The 18,860-nt window shown below is 47.1% G+C and overlaps 1 protein-coding gene across 1 annotated transcript in view; it reads right to left on the bottom strand.

Annotated features, from left to right (window-relative positions):
• The window catches only part of LOC149337844 (uncharacterized), a 124,920-nt gene extending 106,060 nt beyond the window's left edge, over positions 1-18,860 (bottom strand). The window contains exons 1-2 of the mRNA XM_089554529.1: positions 18,668-18,860; positions 17,789-18,302 (exon numbers count right to left, since the gene is read on the bottom strand). Coding sequence (XP_089410655.1) covers positions 17,789-18,302; positions 18,668-18,860 — 707 coding nt within the window. The remainder of the gene's footprint in view (positions 1-17,788; positions 18,303-18,667) is intronic.

Raw genomic sequence — 18,860 nt, 5'->3', positions numbered from 1 at the left:
ACCTGGAGAAAATCGAGCATGCTCTAAGGAACGGAGGTAGCCTAAAATCAGTGAGGAGAAAACTGGGCATAGGTAAAAACCAGATGTATGCGCTAAAAGACTAGCAGGGCAATGTCATCAGCAATATGGACAAGATAGTTGAATTAGCCGAAGAGTTCTACAAAAATCTATACAGTAGCGAATCTAATCATCAAGTTACTGAGGGAGGCAGTCGAGCACAGCAATGGGACATCCTGCCAGTAACGAAGGAGGAAGTAAAGAAAGCATTAGGAGCAATGCAGAGAGGGAAAGCAGCTGGTGAGGATCAGGTAACAGCAGATTTGTTGAAGGACGGAGGAGAGATTGTGCTACAAAAACTAGCCATCCTGTATACGCAATGCCTTGTGACCTCGAGAGTACCAGAAGCTTGGAAGAACGCTAACATTATCTTAATTCATAAGAAAGGAGACGTCAAGGACTTGAAGAATTACAGACCAATCAGCTTATTGTCCGTTGCCTACAAGGTATTTACTAAGGTAATCGCTAATAGAGTCAGGACAACCTTGGACTTTAGTCAACCAAATGATCAGGCAGGCTTTCGTAAAGGATACTCGACAATAGATCACATTCACACTATCAATCAGGTGATAGAGAAATGCGCAGAATATAACCAACCCCTATATATAGCCTTCATTGATTACGAGAAAGCATTTGACTCAGTGGAAACCTCAGCTGTCATGCAGGCATTGCGGAATCAGGGTGTAGAAGAGTGCTATGTGAAAATATTGGAAGATATTTATAACGATTGCACAGCTACTATAGTTCTCCATAAAGTCAGCAATAAAATTCCAATACGGAAAGGTGTCAGGCGGGGAGACACGATCTCGCCAATGCTCTTCACTGCCTGCTTACAGGAGGTATTCCGGGGACTGGAATGGGAAGAGTTGGGGATAAGAGTTAATGGAGAATACCTGAGTAATTTGCGATTCGCTGATGACATTGCCTTGCTAAGCCACTCAGGACAAAAACTGCAAAGCATGATCAAACAGTTAGACAGGCAGAGCAGAACGGTGGGGCTAATAATTAACATGCAGAAAACCAAAGTAATGTTCAACAGCCTAGCAAGAAAACAGCAGTTCGCCATTGGTAGCGAGGTGCTGGAAGTAGCAAGAGAATATGTCTACTTAGGGCAGGTAGTGACCGCAGATCCGGATCATGAGAGGGAAATAACTAGAAGAATAAGAATGGGGTGGAGCGCATATGGCAGGTTCTTTCAGATCATGAATGGTAGCTTACCAATATCCCTGAAGAGAAAAGTATACAACAGCTGTATCCTACCGGTACTTACCTATGGGGCAGAAACGTGGAGGCTAACGAAGAGGGTTCAGCTTAAGTTAAGAACAACGGAGCGAGCTATGGAAAGGAAAATGATAGGTGTAACGTTAAGAGATCGAAAGCGGGCGGAGTGGGTGAGGGAAAAAACGCGGGTTAATGACATCTTAGTTGAAATCAAGAGGAAGAAATGGGCTTGGGCAGGGCATGTAATGCGAAGGCAGGATAACCGCTGGTCCTTAAGGGTAACGGAGTGGATTCCAAGAGAAAGCAAACGTAGCAGGGGACGGCAGAAAGTTAGGTGGGCGGATGAGATTAGGAAGTTTGCGGGGATACAGTGGCGGCAACTGACAAAGGACAGGGTTAATTGGAGAGACATGGGAGAGGCTTTGCCCTGCAGTGGGTGTAGTCAGGCTGATGATGATGATGATGATATTTACTGTAGAAAATCATTCACCTCGCGGCCGAAAAAAATCCCCTGTGCCCCTTGGTTTCTGTGGCTGTTGGCTTCTGTCATATTTATAACGAGCCCCTCATTCCCTTTCCCTTGTTTGCTTAATTGCTTAGCGAGGGCCTCGGTTCTGGCAGCTCTGATGCCATAGGAAGCATAAGAGCGTTCTCACGCAGCTTCCACCCTCTCCGTTCGATGACGTTCTACGTCACACCTGCGGTAACTCAGGACGTTCTACGTCCGCCGCTTACGAACGTGGGTGGCGCTGATGAACACTCTCAAGGTTAGGTTACTTGTAACATAAATACCCCCGAAAGCAGAAGATTTGATAGCCGTCGCCGTAGCTCAGAGGTAGAGCACCGGACGCGTAATTCGGAGGTCGTGGGTTCGGATCCCACAGGCGGCATGTGGTTGTTTTTTCTTCTGCTTTTCTGATCAATTAGGTTTAAGCGATAACATATTCAGTAATATTCTAAATTGATCAACACCACAAAATAAATAAATTAATTTAGAAAAAATCCCCTGTGCCCCTTGGTTTCTGTGGCTGTTGGCTTCTGTGGTTTTTAATTTGTATTTTAATGCTCTTTCTTTCCTCGTCCTCGTGTCCAGTATACTTACTGGTTGGCTTCCTCGTTCTTTTCTGTTATTGTGAGTCAATGCCTTTTCTTTATAAGTATTTAAATACCTTAGCTCCCGACCTGCTATCGTCCAGTTTCCTAAGGCGTTCTTCATATACAGAATTTTACTAATAGCTTCCCTTGCTTTGTAGGATGCCAAACCCATATCCCCCTGTACTGCCTGGTTTGTGGTTTTGCCATGGGCACCTAGTGCTACTCTTCCAGCAGCTCTCCGATTTACTTCTCATCACGAATGAACTTCTGCCTTTATGCACAGAACCTCACTACAGAAAGTCAGCCCCGGCACCATTATTCCTTTACAAATACCTATCAGTAATTTATATTTCTTGTACCCCATAATGTCCTATGCTTTATTATCCCAGCATCTGTTCGCCCTTTTGCCCCATGAAACTGTTCGCGCTTTTCCTTCTATATGTTCCCCTCTTTTAACCATATCCCGAGATATTTGTATTCGGCCACTCTGCGCATTTCACGGCCTTGTATTGTAAGCACCTGATCAGTTCTATCTTTGAAAATCAACACACCTGACTTAGGTGCGCTAAAATTGAAACCTAGAGCATCTCTTTGGTGTCCACTACAATTAACCAAGGTTTGCAAATCTTCCTTGTTATCTGCTAGCAGTAGAATAACGGCCGCATACATTAAACCAGGAAGCCGTTTCTCAATGACCTTTCCGCCTAATGTGTACGGCAGATTATAGCCTAGATTACTTTCTTGTAGCCTTCTTTTCATATTTATCACATAAACGATGAATAGCAGTGGTGGTAGAGGACAACCTTGCCTTAATCCTTTGAGTACCTACATGTTTGCCGTACTTTTTGTCCCTTCCGAACTAGCTTCTACTTTATTATATCAGTATATTTACTGTATAAAATCATTCACCTCGCGACCGATACCTTCATCTTTGAATGTATTCTACAGTATTTCCCTGTCGACGTTGTTTTATGCAGCACTTATGTCCAGGAAAGCTAAATACAGATGTCTTCTTTTTCGCCTTAGCTATTTCTATGTATTGCGTAAGCACGAAGACGCTACCATCTAAGCAACTATCCCTTCTGAACCCGTTCTGAACTTCTCCGAGCACCCTGTTACTTTCTACCCATGACAGCATTTTTAATTTCCTCACCTGCATTGCTCGCCTGTATACAACAGACGTTACCGTAAGCGGTCGGAAGGATTTTATGTTCATCTTATCTCCATTCCCTTTAAAAATCATATTCATTTTACTCTGTCTTCAGCTGTGCGGGAGTTGCCAATTTGTTATGACTATGTCCAATGCTTTTATCAGCGTTTCTATGCTTCTTTGGTCGAGTTCATTAATAAGCTTGATTGGAATTTCGTCTATCCCTGCGGACTGGAATTTAGGAACATTTGCTTCCACCTTTTCCCAGTTAAGACTAGTCAGTTCTAAGCTGTTCTGTATTGTGCTGTCCTGTGTTGCTCCTTCATTTGGACAGATTACGCTATCGTCATTCCTAAATAACTCAGTTATAACTGATGGAATGTAGATCACAGCGTCGTCTCTCCCTAAACATTTTTCCACAGCATCAGTCTGTTCCTGCTTTCTTTGGTTCGTTTAACCCAGCCAGCTGATATGGGTCCAGAATTTTTTTTTGGCCCCCTTTATTTACATCACGAACTACAGCCAGCCAGCGATAAGAGGACCGCTTTATTTTAGCCTGGACGAGGACCTGCACTTGCTGTTTTTTTCTGTAAGATTCCCATTGTTGGCCAATTTTCTCCTGAGATAACTTCGCCCTCTTAGCTTTTCTGTGTGCCCTTGAAGCCACCCGTCGTTGTTCGGTGGCCTCCTTAATTTCCATATTCCACCAGCTTCGTGGTTACCTCTTTCCTCTCAAGTGGTATACTCCCTTTAGTGTTTCATTTTCGTGCTGATGAGTAGTTATAATTATAATCCCGCTTTTTCTTGGGGTGTTTATCTATTGCTTCCTTTATGTCGGTTGGTATTAGCGCTGTTAGCTCGTCGTTAAATTTTGCGTTCTCTTTTTGACATCTATGCATTTCCCTTTTTATCAGTGCTCCGAACTGCGGACTAATGCGTTTATGATCACTTTCCAGGCCGCACTTCCCCTCTTCGTCTATTTCCATTATTGCAAGCTTGCTCTAGATGCCCTGCCACATTAGGCAGTAGCCAATGGTCGTCTGCCTGTTACGGAATTCGAACTTGATTTGTCATTCACATTTGGCTTCTCTCTTAGCAATAAGTAGGGTGTGCGGCTCACAGAAGTCTAGCATTAATTTCCGGGTACAGTCCGTGTATCCATCCATATCCTCGATGTGGTCATTCATGTCACGCATTAAAATAATGTGGGCACCGTCTCCAAACTGCTTTATGTCGTCATTGAGACACTTAACTAGATCCTTGTTTTTTGCCTGCATTTGTCTCCTGTCCCTAAATAAACTAGCTCTAGCCAAGTCGTTTTGCCGGCATTTGTATCTGATACCCAGACATGTTCTTTGGAAGTTGATTTTATTCTTTGACAGTTTGTTCTTTGATCTATCAGCATACCTGTGCCTCCTGCCTTCTTCTCCGTTGTTGTTCTGTTGCTCCCTTCCCAGACATAGCCATCGATTAACGATGGCTGCGAGATACGTGCATACGTCGTATCCTCCTCCGGAAACCCTGGGCTCCAGTGCTTCGCTAGTCGACACCCCTGTGCGCTGTGCTAGCCGTATAAATCATGCCTACTTCTCGAGCACGGGGCTTTGGAGTCTGCCAGGGCACCTACCCATGGACCTGTCATGCAAGCTGCGGCCTAATACACCTTATAGAATCCGCGACTGCCCAAGCCATTCCACGGCAGTCATCTCGAAGAAGTCCAAGACTGGCTTGTCGAGTTTTAACGGGTCGCCTCGTTCAACCATTGGGACGATGGCGCCCAGCTTCGAAACATGTTCTTTAGTCTGGAGGATCGTGCATGTACAGCCTTTGTCAAAAGTTTAGAGCCCAGGGGGTGTGCTTCTAAGCACTATTGTGGCGCTCGTGTAGCACTAATGGAGGCCCTACGCATCGGAGGGAGCAAGACCAAAAATACTCTTACCTTCAGGAGATTTGGGACGCTGATGACGCATCACGAGCAAAGCAATGCGACCCAGAAGCAGAACCCCTGGACTCTAAACTTTTGACAAAGGCTCTACCTGGTACGAGAACCGAGAAGACGCCTTAACATCATGGCACGAATTCCGCCGACGCCTGCTGGAGACCTACATCAGCACGGATCGCCGAGAACGGGCTGAACGGGCTTTGCAGTCTCGCATTCAGATGGCGAACGAGACTGTAACCATGTACGTGAAGGCAAAGACCCGGCTCTTCCGGCGAGCTGACCCGGCCATGCACGAAGAGAAAAAGGTGCGCCACCTCATGCACGGCGTTGAAGAGTAACTGTTCGCTGGCCTCGTGCCCAATCCACCAGGGACTGTTGCTGAGTTTTTTACGGAAGCGGTCACGATGAAGAAAACGCTCCTGCGGCGGTCTACCACCTACGAAAGGCCGGTGCTCGCCGCTTCGGCTACAGAACCGTTTCCTGCCTTCGGGGCTAACCCTAATCTCCACGAGCTAATCCACTCCGTTGTGCGCGAAGAGCTCCAGACGCTTTTCGGCGCTCCCCAGCCGAAGGCTGGCTCTCTCGCTAGCCTCGTCCGCGAAGAGGCTCGAGCATTTAGGCCTTCGTTCTCGTCCGTTGACCCACCGCCTTTTCCCATAGAGTACTGTCGGCCAATATACGCTGAAGCCTTGCGACGTCCTACGCCCTCTTCGGCGCAGTTTCCTCCGTGCAATCGAGGCTCACTGTTTTCCGCCAACCCCGACACGCACATCAACAATCGACGACCACCCCAGTGGAAGACGGACCTGTGGCGTGCCCCAAATCGGCGGCGTCTGCGCTTTCACTGCGGGGAACCCGGTCATCTGTACCGCTAGTGCCCGAATCTACAGCTAGGACTGCAGGGGTTCCCTGTCGACATGCCCCGCCCACCATTAGGTCAACGACCCCGGGAAATCGAGGACTACGTGGCCCAGCAGCGCATGGCGACAGTTCCTCAGCAGCAGTCCCCCTCACCACGCCGACCTTCGCGACAGCCCCAAAGCTCCTCCTGTACGGCGCAGAGACTTCGCCAAGCCCCCGCCAGGAAAAGTAAAGATAGTGACCTCCGGGGGCGACGCCGCTGGCAATCCATGCGAACAAGACCAACCGACACCGCGAACAGCGGCCGATCGCGACTTAAAGGCAACGACTGAAGTTCCTGAACTCGGAGATCGATTCTCGTTGGATACACCCGTGCTTCTCGACGGCTATAAGGTTAGCGCATTGGTGGACACTGGCGCTGATTTCTCGACTTTAAGCGGGAAGCTAGCGGCGCTTCCTACAAAGGTAATGGTGCCATGGTCTCGCACGCCGATTCGCACGGCTGGCAGATATGTCGTAACTCCGCTTGGCCTGTGCACGGCAAAAGTCCAAATTCGTAGCTCCAAATTTGTTTTCAGCTGCCTAGTTCTACCTGACTGCTCCCGGGACTGTATCCTTGGCGTTGATTTTCTCCGGGAGTATGGAGATAATACTCCAGATAATACTCCGAAAGCGCACTGTCACAGAAGAATGGCCTGAGGGGCGAGTTAGTGCATGATGAAATTAACGGCGGCGCAACAAGAAGAACACAACAAGAGAGGGGACACCACATGTGACACCACATGTCACATTTTCTACCGAGAAAGATGATGTTTACTCCGAGGACCGTCAACGCAGCGCCGCCCTTCGAATTTTCGCCGAGAGCGTTTTTGGATTCCGCCGCGCGCCGGTGTTTTTGTGAGTGTTCATTGCGACGGACTACGTGAATTGACAGCAGTCGCGGAAGGCAACCTGCCCCTTTTGCTCACCCACGGCGTCGGCTCAGCGCCGTGGGTGCGCCATCTACACGACAGCTTGTCTGAGCTGTAATAAGGGAGTAATTACTCATTGACATCCACCCAAGCGCAGCCATACGGCTACAAGGGAAAGCTATACAGCTTTCTCAGAAACTTCGCAGTTAAAGAAAAATTACAAATCTACTCCACCTTGGGGGATTCCCCTAAACATTTGACACACCTTGTATGAGCTCCTTGTGACTAACTTCACTAACGACCCCCGCCACCTTTTTCGTGCTACTGCCATCAAATTCGCAGACCCCTCAGCTGACATTTCTGAATGTTTAGCGTTCGAAGCTGCAATATCTGTGCGCCCGTCCCTTGACGCTCTTGACATCAGTCCGGACCTTTCGGTGGCTCAACAGCGTGAACTACGTGTCCTCCTACTCGGGTACACTACCTGTTTCGCTAATTCGTCGAAAGTCTGGCAAACGGCTCTTCTGAAGCACCGCCCGACGATGCCCGCCTTATCCGCCAGCAGCCGTACCGCATCTCACCGAAGGAGGGAGCGTGAGGCGATCCAAACGCAGGTGAAGGAGATGCTTTCAGATAGAATCATTCAACCTTACAACAGCCCCTGGTCGTCACCTGTCATGCTGGTGAAGAAAAAGGATCGGACACACCGTTTCTGCGTTGATTATTGAAAACTGAACATCACTAAAAAAACGTCTACCCGCTGCCTCGTATCGACGACTCGCTCGACAGATTTCGTCGCGCCCAGTACTTCTCTTGAATTGACTTAAACTGCGAGTATTGGCAGATAGAGAATGACGAGCGGGACCGCGAAAAAACGGCTTTCGTGACCCCCGACGGACTGTAAAAATTTGAAGTGCTACCGTTTGAACTATGTTCAGCGCCGGCTCTTTCCAGCGCATGATGGATACCATTCCCGCTGGACTCAAATGGCAAACTTGTTTGGTTTATATCGATGATGTCGTCGTATTTTCTGAAACCTTTGTCGAACGCCTTGAACGCCTGAGGACATATTAGATGCCCTCCGGTCGGCCGACTTTTACGCTCAAGCCCGAGAAGTGCCGCTTTGGGTACAAAGAGTTCAAATTTCTCGGTCATCTTGTGAGTGCCCGAGAAAACTGCTGCCGTGGGCTATTTTCTCGTTCCTAGCACCAAGAAAAGTGTGCAACGCATTTTGGGCCCGTGCGCATAAAACCGCCGCTTCAACGCCGACTTTTCAAAGGTTGCCGCACCCCTGTACCACCTCACGCGCGATGATATACAGTTCTTGTGGGCCGCCGACCATCAGGAGGCTTTTGGCGAGCTGCGCAGACAGCTGCTAACAGCCCCTGTTCTTGCGCACTTTGATGAAGAGGCTGAAACCGAAGTCCACACCGACGCCAGCAACGTCGGCCACAGCGCCGTACTCGTCCAACACCAGGGTGGCGTGGAAAGAGTCATCGCGTTTGCAAGCCGCACGCTCTCTCGCGCTGAAACAAACCATTTGACTACAGAAAAGGAATGCCTTGCGGTTGTGTGGGCAACCATGAAATTTCGTCCTTACCTGTACAGCCGCCCGTTCAAAGTAGTACGACCACCATTCCTTGTGCTGGGTGGCAAATCTCTGCGACTCATCGAGGCGCCTAGCCGGATGGAGCCTTCGCCTCCAAGTATTCGGCTACACTATTATGCATAAATCTGACCAGACGCACGAAGACGCTGACGGACTCTCTCGCGCACCCGTCGGATTATCCGATGACACCATGGAGGACAAGAGTGTCTTTATTGGAGTTGTCAGCGACTTCGACTTAATGACCCGACAGCGAGCTTAACCAGACCTGCGACCTATCATTGATTATCTGGAGGGCCGGCCTTCTGATGTGCCTCGACACTTTTCTAGGAACCTGCCGGCCTTCTGCCTCCGGAGCGGCATTTTGTTTAAGGAAAACTCCAGCACTTTTCACCGAGCGCACCTCCTCACCGTTCCGGCAGACCTCCGCACCGATATCCTTCTTGCTTATCACGATGAGCCCGCCTCCGGCCACTTGGGCTTTGCCCAGACGTGCGCCTGGCGTATTATTGGCCCAAACTTTCTCACGCCGTCCAACGTCACGTCAGAGGCTGCCGCGAGTGCCAACGTCGTAATGCGCCCCCTCTCAAGCCTGTGGGTTTGCTCCAACCTATCAACCGCCTCGGACGCCGTTTGACCAAGTAGTCAATGATCTTCTCGTCCCATTCCGTGTCATCGGCCGTTCAAGAATGGATTATAGTCACGACCGACTATTTAAGTAAGGCATGATGTTGGGCTGGTCGATTCATGGTTAGAGCGAAACAGAACGGCGCGAAGACGACGGGACAAAAGAAGGCACGAATACACACAATATTTAACACGGTATGCGGAAACTAAGGCGGTGCAGCGTGGCACGTCATCTGAGATCGCCCAGGTCTTTATGCAACAAATCGTGTTGCGTCTGGCGCACTGTCCCACGTAATCACGTCTCTATCTAGTGAAGCAGCGCAACGGCACAAGGCCAAGGGAAGAAGAGGACAAACACAGCGCTTTGGCCTTGTGCCGTTGCGCTGCTTTACTAGATATGTCAGACCAACTCGCCCACCAGTTCATGTTGTACGTAATCACGGATCCAGGTACGGCGCTTACGGCACAGCTCATGCGCGAAGTTTTCGAGCTCAGTCATACGAGCCATCGCAAAAAATTCAGGGGGCACTTTGACTGTCTAAAGTGCGTAGAGGCGAAAGCGTTTTCCGCACCACTTTCGCTGCTTCTGTGGCACTGGTGACGTCACGTATAATTTAGTACTAATTACTAAGTGATGACAAATCACTAATTAATGCTTAATTAATGATTAATGACTGAATCCTAATTAACTGCTAATTAATGACGCTTAAGTTTCGCCTTTAGTAGTGGAACGCGACAGCGCGTTGTAGCGCTGCCAGGGAGTCCACGGAACGCCACCACCCGTTTGGCGCGATGCCTTGCCCTTTGAACGCAACGCGTTTTGAGGAAAGGAAATGGCGCAGTAATTCTCTGTCATCTCGGTGGACACCTGAACCGCACCGTAGAGGAAGGGAGGAAGTGGGAGTGAAAGAAGACAAAGAGGGCCGGTGATGAAGACAGTGAAAATTGTATTTTAGGAAAGGAAATTACGCAGTAACTGTGTGGCATATCTCGATGGACAGCCGTCAAAATTTAGGGGGGCACTTTTTTGACCTAAAGTGTGGTCACTGATGTGTGGTTAAGATGTTAAGCTTCGCCTCTAAGAGTGGAACACCCTAACAGCGTCTTGCAACGCTGCCAGGGAGTCCATTGAACACCATCGCCCATTTGGTTCTACGCCTCGCTCGTCGGTAAATTGCTTTATGAGGAAAGGAAATGTATCTGTCTCTCATACCTCGGTGGACACCTAAACCTCGCCGGGAGGAAAGGGAGGCGGATGGGAGTGAGCGAACACACGTATTCACTAGACCCGCCTTTGTTCATTCCAAACCATCGAGCTGGCATGGCGGAGTGGATAGCATGCTCGTCTCGCACTCCGAAGACCGGGGTTCGATTCCCGAGCTCGACGAATTTCTTACTCGGTTTTATTTATTTATATGGCCTAACTAGAAAAGTTAATTAGGCTAATTGGGTAATTAAGCAATTAACTAAGCTCAGTCACACTTGGAGCATCACTATATGATCCCTTCAATTGGTTGCATGGCTACTAGCCAAAGTACAATTGGCCCCGTTTGAAATTGGCGCACTCTGACGTCACGACCGTTTCGACCAACTGAAAAGCGTGACATTTCTGTCGACAACTGCTGCTTACAACGATGAGACATTAAAGGCTTTCGCCTTAAAACCACTGCTTATCACCCACACCGAACGGCCTCACAGAGAGACTCAACAGAACAATCGCCGACATGATCGCACTGTACACAGACTCGCAGCACAAAACCTGGCACGAGATTCTCGCGTGCGTCACATACGCCTGCAACACGGCCCCCAAAGAGACGACCCGCTTTACACCTTTTTGTCTGGTCTACGGACGTGATGTTCAGACGATGCTGGATGCCATGGTTCCATACTGCACTGATGACCACTCGCTCACGCTACACGCCGAGCAGTTCCCTCAGCGCGCCGAGGAAGCACGTCAACTTGCCCGCATTCACATTCAGCGTCAGCAGAGCACGGATGCCCGCCGCTACAACCTTCGTCATCGGCACGTTGAATACCATCCCGGTGACAAAGTTTGGGTGTGGACCCCGGTGCGCCGCCCAGGCTTGTCTGAAAAACTGATGTGCCGTTACTTTGGACCTTACAATGTTTTGCGCCGTGTCACAGAAATTACCTGCGAAGTTCTTCCAGACAGTACTGTTCAGCTTCAGCGTCGGCCACCCCGCTATGAAGTCGTGCACGTAGTCCGCATGAAACCATCCTTCACGCGGCAATGTGCAGTACGCTCTGTTTTCGTCTAGTGGCCGCGTGGGGCAACTTCGCCCACCTCCCTTGTCTATTTTTCTGATCTTTTGCTCCAGCGCTCGTGCTCCAGCCTCGCGTTTATATTTTTGTCTTTTTTGGAGGGGAAGTAATGCCACCTGGTGTCCTCAGGTGGCGCATGAAATGGACTCATTTTCACCGGAACAGCGCGCACTAAGACACGGACAAGAAGGGAGACACGGCACACACGAGCGCTGACATTCAACTGGTGTTTATTGTTTGGAACGAGGCATATATACACAGTTCCAACAACACAAGGAAAACAACCATCCATTCATATATTCATAGTCAATTCATGCATGTCACACTGAACAAGAACGATAACAACATTATCATTTTCCCTTCACTAAAAATGCCAATTCTTTTGAACTGATCGATAAAGAGGGGCTACTGACGCATGCGTCTTTAGACCAGGCGATGTGCGCTGCTTCGATTATTTCGCGTGTTAATTGGTCACTGTGTTTACTTAAAATTCGTGTGCTAGTGAAGTCAGGGTGGCAAGTTTTGTTTTCACAGTCTCTACAATGAATCCCGAGATGCCCTTCTACTGTGTTATGCACGTTATTATTGTGCTCCTTCAGGCGTTCATTGAGGCATCTCCCCGTCTGACCCACATACAGCTTGCCGCATGACAAGGGAATGGCATACACTACACCTTCTTCACATGACACGAATCGATTTTCATGCTTGATGTCGCAATCTCTGGGAACGAAATCAGTATTAACCATTTTGCACATCTTCCCAAGCTTATCTGGAGCCGAAAATATAACCTTAACTCGTGCTCTATTCGCTATCTTTTTTAGTCTGTGGGAGAAATGATGAATGTAAGGTACAACAGTAAATTTTTTCTTTTTCCTTCCGCGTCTCTGAATCTGCCTGCTTCCTTTTTCCATTTTGGCTCAAGCTACTGAGAATAGATTCGGACACTGATACTAGTAGCTGCTTCGGATAACCAGCCTTAACGAGCCGATCGGTTTGGAGAAGGAAACTATCTTGTATGGAGTGCATGCAGGATTTGTTAAGCGCGTTGTGATAGCATGACTTCACCACGGCACGTTTCACCAGCTTAGAATGAGATGACGTAAAAGAGAGCAATGGCTTTCTGCTTCGTGGCTGGTAAGACCAACACATGTGATGGTGCATTAATCTGAGTTTGAGGTCTAAAAATTGGATGACATTGTTTTCTGGCACTTCAGTAGTTAGTATGAGGGGATGAAGGCACTCAACAAAGTTAGCTTTGATCTGCGTAAAGACTGCGTCAAATTCTTCCACATTAGAGTCTATAAGAACGAGAAAGTCATCTACATATCGAGAACATTGTACAACCTTTGACCCTTTCAATTTTTCTTGAAGCATTCTACCCTTTTGTGCTAACAACAAGTCACTAAGCACAGGAGCTATGCATGACCCGATGCAAACTGCTCGTTTTTGCAGGTAAAACTCACCATCCCAGGAAATGAAGGTAGAAGTTAAATACACTTGAAGTAGTTCTAAAAAGCCTTCGGCGGAAAAAGCCTTCGCGGATATACCCACGACCTCCGAATTCGGAGGTCGTGGGTTCGGATCCCACCGGCGGCAGGTGGTTGTTTTTTCTTCTGCTTTTCTAATCAGTTATCTTTAAACGATAACATATTCAGTAATATTCTATATTTATCAACACCACAAAATAAATAACTTAAAAAAAAATCCCCTGTGCCCCTTGGTTTCTGTGGCTGTTGGCTTCTGTCATATTTATAGCGAGCCCCTCTACCCCTTCCCTTGTTTGCTTGACATGGTAACTAGTTCTACAGGCAGGGACAAAGAACCGTGTCTCCTGTCGCTTCTTCCTGTATCCGTTCCTGTAGCGCTAGCTGCCATGTCGGTGTTAAGCCAACTCAGTAAGCTTCTAATTTGTCCATATAAGGGCAATAGAACCGGCCCTAGTTTAGTATTCGAGGGAAATCGCAAGAACATAAGACACTGTAGATGGCATAGCAGCCAACGTAAAGACTGCCACATTTTCTTCTTGAAGATTATGGTTACGAATGACACCAATGTTTTTTACATGCTTTTCACTTCGGGCAGTCTTATCACATTCACATATTTCAGTTTACAAGGTACAGTTCATACAACCTTTAGCCGCCATTCTCGATAATATATCTTCTTTGTGGTGCGAGCAATTTTCACTTCGGTTCGAAAAACTGTTGTTTGCGAGACAAATTTTACGACTATGGAGGTCAAAATTTCTGCAGTCATGTTTAAACACTTTTTCCCTTCACTCATTCTTCACCCCATGGGGTGACAAAAGTAAAACAGTATAGAAAGCTGCACAGGCATGCATAAGACAAAAAAGGAAGCTAAGGGCCGCCCAGGAAGTGGGAATATCAACGTTGACAGAACTTTCTGTGATCGGTATGAATTGCAGTTTCGGGCATATTTTTGCCGTTAAAGAAGTGTCATCATTCGGGTTTCACTGTAGAAGGGTTTTGCCTCAAGTTGCCATCACGATTCATGCGAACTAAGTACATGATTATAACGTATTCCTTCACCTTCTCTCACATTTTTCCCTACAAGGACCTGAAGACAAGTAAGTGACCTGTAGACAAGTTTGATACAAGTACTGCCAATAAAACGAGAGGAATGAACGTTTATCGTTCACCTTTAAGCTGTCATAACGACGTGAACAAAGTTTTTATTTAATCAAGTGTTTTATTTCGATGAAAGCACAAGGATAAGCTATATAACAAGATACTCGAAAAGCTTCGCTTCACCGACCACAGGATGGCAAGGTCTCGATTCTGCTTAGACTTGAAGAGGAAACTCATGAAGCCTAAGCCCATTAACGAGTCAGTGGTAAGAGGAAAACTAGAGGAATTCATGATCCCGCTGTAGACCAGGTATTGAGCTGTAACTGAGGAAAACTACCATAATTTCCTATCAAGTAACGATAATCTCACAGCTATCATTATGGACTGCGCTGAAGAAGTAGGCTGTTTGTTGGTTTACCACGATACCGCCAAACTATCTCAGGAGACGAAAGATCTGATTAAGAAACGCCAAAGCATAAAATGCGTGTAAGTCTACAGATAGAATAGAACTGGTAGAGCTGTCAAAGTTAATAAATAAGCTCAAGGTAGCCGACATAAGGAAGTTTAACAAGGAGAGAATCGAGCATGCTTTAAAAAATGGAGGTAGCCTAAAAGCGGTGACGAGGAAACTAGGCATGATGTATACTTTAAGACACAAAGAGGGCAATGTAATTAGCTATACGGATAAGATAGTTAAAGTAGCCGAAGAGCTGTGAACAAATGTATACAGTCGCGAATACAATCAGGATATAATGTGAGAGCAAGTACCGCACAGCAATGGGACATCCCGCCAGTAACGAAAGAGGAAGTAAAGAAAGCCTTAAGAGCATTGCAAAGCGGGAAAGCAGCAGGTGAGGATCAGGTAACAGCAGATCTGTTAAAGTACATTGGGCAGATAGCTCTAGAAAAAGTAGCCACCATTAGTACGCAGTGCCTTATGACATCGTGCGTGCCAGGAGCTTTAAGAATATTATCACCTTAATACATAACAAAAAGTATGGCAACGGTTTGAAATATTGCAGACCGATCAGGTTACTTTCCGTTCCCTAAAAAGTATTTACTGAGGTAATCGCTAAGTAAGCGTTCACAAACGCTACTAGGCAATAGACCATGCTCATACAATATAACCAGCCCCTATATACCAGGTGTCCCAGCTAAATGTAACCAAGCTTTTAAAAACACGGGGTGTGCTAGCCGTCTGAAACCAAATGAGGTTTGTTTAGAGTCGCGTGACCTAATCTGCAGTATTTTTTTCGGTCTTCAAGGTTGACTAATTAGTTAAGCTTAATTAACTAACTTTTAAATTATTGATTTGAGGAACAAAGTGTCAATGAAAAAGTTGTAGATCGCTTTGAGGAACCGCTTACTGAGACATTTGCAGCAAAGTAATATTGTAGTTCTTTTACCGGCCTTTAACCATAACCCGCTCAATAAGAAAAAGCTTCCACATGACAACTGTGCCACTTCAACGTCCCAAGACGCGCCTTAAAGAATAAAATCCATTTTTTCTGAAGTCCTCTCCTCGATTAGACTTTGAGTGCACATTGGGGCAGAGAAGTGAACGAGCAGCTGGTCACGTGACAACTTTCTTTTAAGCCCAATAAATGAAGCTACGTAAATGGTAACTTGACGGAAACTGCACTACTAGCAATTTTTCGAGGTGATCTAAAACTTTTGCATTCACACTTTCTTCCTGAAGTCAATAATTAATAAGTTAGCCAATTAAACTTAACTAATTAATTAATTTTGAATAGCAAAAAAATACTCAAGACTAGGCCACGCGACTATGAACAACCCTGAGTTGGTTTCACTGGACTAGGGCACTTCGCCTTTTTTAAAAGTTCGGTTACATTTAGCTGGAACACTCGGTACAGCCTGGTGCTGGTCCTGTGTCGTGTCTCTCTCGTCCCTGCCTTTTTTTCGCGCTACGCCTCCCTTAAACATAGCCTTCATAGATTGTTAGAAGGCACTTGACTCGGTTGAAACCTCAGCAGTCATGCAGGCTTTCCGCAATCAGGGTGTAGATGAGCCTTACATAAAAATGCTGGCATATATACGGCTCATAGTCCTTCATTGTCAGCAACAAAATTTCAATAAGGAGGGGTGTAAGGCACGATCTCGCCTATTCTGTTCACCGCCAATTACAAGAGGCATTCAAAGGCTTAGATTGGGAATAGCGATAAGAGTTAACAGAGTGCACATTAGTAATGTGCGATTCAGTGATGAGAATGCCTTGCTAAGTCATTCAGAAGATGAATCTCAAAGCGCGATCAATGACTACCTATCGCAAACACCACCGCCCTACAGCGTCCGCCAACACGAAACCAGATTCTTTTTCGCGCTGGTTTCTGCTGAGAACACTCGCTGCCGGCAAATTTCGCTGGAGCTAGGAGGGGCACGTAGGATGGAAGTAAACGATGGAATCTGCTTTGCCATGTTGTATTTGCAACGTAACAATAGATCTGCTGTAAAGCCATACCTGCATAAAGTCTCACATAACGTTAAAAAGGTAGCCATGAAATATGGTGTTAAGGTTGTTTTCTGCGCCTTGTTGTGACCTCGGCATTTGGGGGGAGCGGTAGCGAATTCTATGTGTTTATGCGGCTGTAAAGCAGCAACATAGAAAAGTGTTTTCCATAGGCAAAAGTCCGTTCTACTGCGACAATTTTATGTACCAATGAGGATCGATAAGTATGTCACGGTTGTTATGACCCCAGTCATGTTGTTTTCACAGACTTAGTTTGAAAGCAAAACCTTGTGGGCATTCGCAGAGTAAAAGGCGATTATTTACATTTCATTCATTTTCAAATGTGAGACAGGCCTTCGGCTCCAGAACCTTCAACGGCTGGCGCTTAAAGAAGACGACGATCATGCATAGCTCTAATACTTAATAACATCTTTTGTCTTCAGTTTGACAAGCGTATCTCAGCGCGCATGGAAAAATAAAAACACAAAAGTGTGTGGTGAAATGTTTTAGATACGTGGATGATTTTACTGTTTTTGTGAATCCTGATAACGAAAGCGACAAACCAGAGGTTAATGAAAAGGTTTTACAGGTTTTCTGGAGAACCTTCAGGTGAAGGAACGTTTACGAATGATGTGCCGTTGAACGGATGTCTCCAGTTTCCAGAGCTACGTGTGTACTTCCACACGGGACAGATTTGTTGGGGCGCCAGCCGCACACAAAAAAGCACATTATTCATATAATCATAAAGTTGTGACTGCAGTGCGGAGAGCATGTAGACAGCGAAAATGGCTTCTAAAGAATGCTCTTTATCTGGGCACATCTACTCCCACAATGGACTGAATCACCCTGCGGCGGCCTAGCAACAACAGCGCTCGACGGTCGTCGAACTGCAGAATTCCCGCCGCTCTCGGCCGAGATCAGTTTAAAATTGTCGCCTGTTGCACCGAAGAACACGACGACTTTCAATTACAACGTGGTAGTACCTCGGGGCAGCTTCCCCAACCACCTTTCCTTTCTGTGACCAAGTTGTGTCTCGCAGCCTGACGACGTCACCTTTACCTAGTGGAGGCAACGGCTGTCCTTTGGGCGTCTGGCGGTGCTTCTTGACTTCGATAGTCTTGATACCGCCAAAATCGGGGAGATTAGATCGAAGGCGCCTGCCTTGAAGAAGCTCGCCAGGGGATTGACCATCAATCAGTGGCGTTGATCGGTAGGCCAGAAGGCCTAGCCAGAAGTCGTGTCGTGCGTCTTGAGTTTTCTTCATTATCCGCTTGACAATTTGCACACCTTTTTCGGCAAGGCCGTTAGACTGCGGGTAGTGTGGGCTAGACATGACGTGCGCAAAATCATACTCTTTAGCGAAGGCTGCGAACTCTTGGCTTGAAAACTGTGGTCCATTATCAGTGCACAGTTCGATAGGAATGCCGTATGGAGCGAACATAGCACTGAGAGCCGCAACAACACTTCCTGCACTTGTGTCTGGAAGCCTCTCGACATCTGGGAAGTTGGAAAAAGCATCATATATGACAACGTAAGAATTTTCCCCAAAACAAAAGATGTCCGCTCCGACCCTGTACCACGCACACTGCGGCACCGGGCGCATTATCAGCGGTTCTTTGGCTTGCTGGTACGCGAACTTTCTGCATGTAGAACAGTTTGGAGAAGCACTGCGATGTCGTTGTTCAAGCCTGGCCAAAAAACGAGAAGTCTTGCTCTTTCTTTGCATTTGTTTAAACCAAGGTGGCCGGCATGAATTCTTGTTAGCATTTCTTGTCTCATGCTTCTCGGTATGACAGCTTTTGTTCCTTTGAACAGAATTCCGTTGATTACGGACAGTTCAGATGAAAACGGCTTCAGCTCACCTTGAATTGGTTTTCCTGCTGATAAGTTGCTGACGACAGTCTGCAAGTAGCAGTCACGAGCAGTTTCCTTTGCCAGTTTTTGCTGCGTTGTTACCGTGACCATGCCGTTCAGGAGCTGTAGTGCGTGAACTTCGACGTCTTCTGTGGCACCAGCATTGTAGAGGCCCCCGGGTGTAGTCGATCGTGAGAGCAT

The sequence above is a fragment of the Amblyomma mixtum genome, chromosome 7, assembly GCF_055824585.1.
Source record: "Amblyomma mixtum isolate Tamu chromosome 7, ASM5582458v1, whole genome shotgun sequence".
NCBI classification, from domain to species: Eukaryota; Metazoa; Arthropoda; class Arachnida; order Ixodida; family Ixodidae; genus Amblyomma; species Amblyomma mixtum.
The sequence above is the reverse complement of the archived record's forward strand: the minus strand, read 5'-3'. Positions and strand labels throughout refer to the sequence as shown.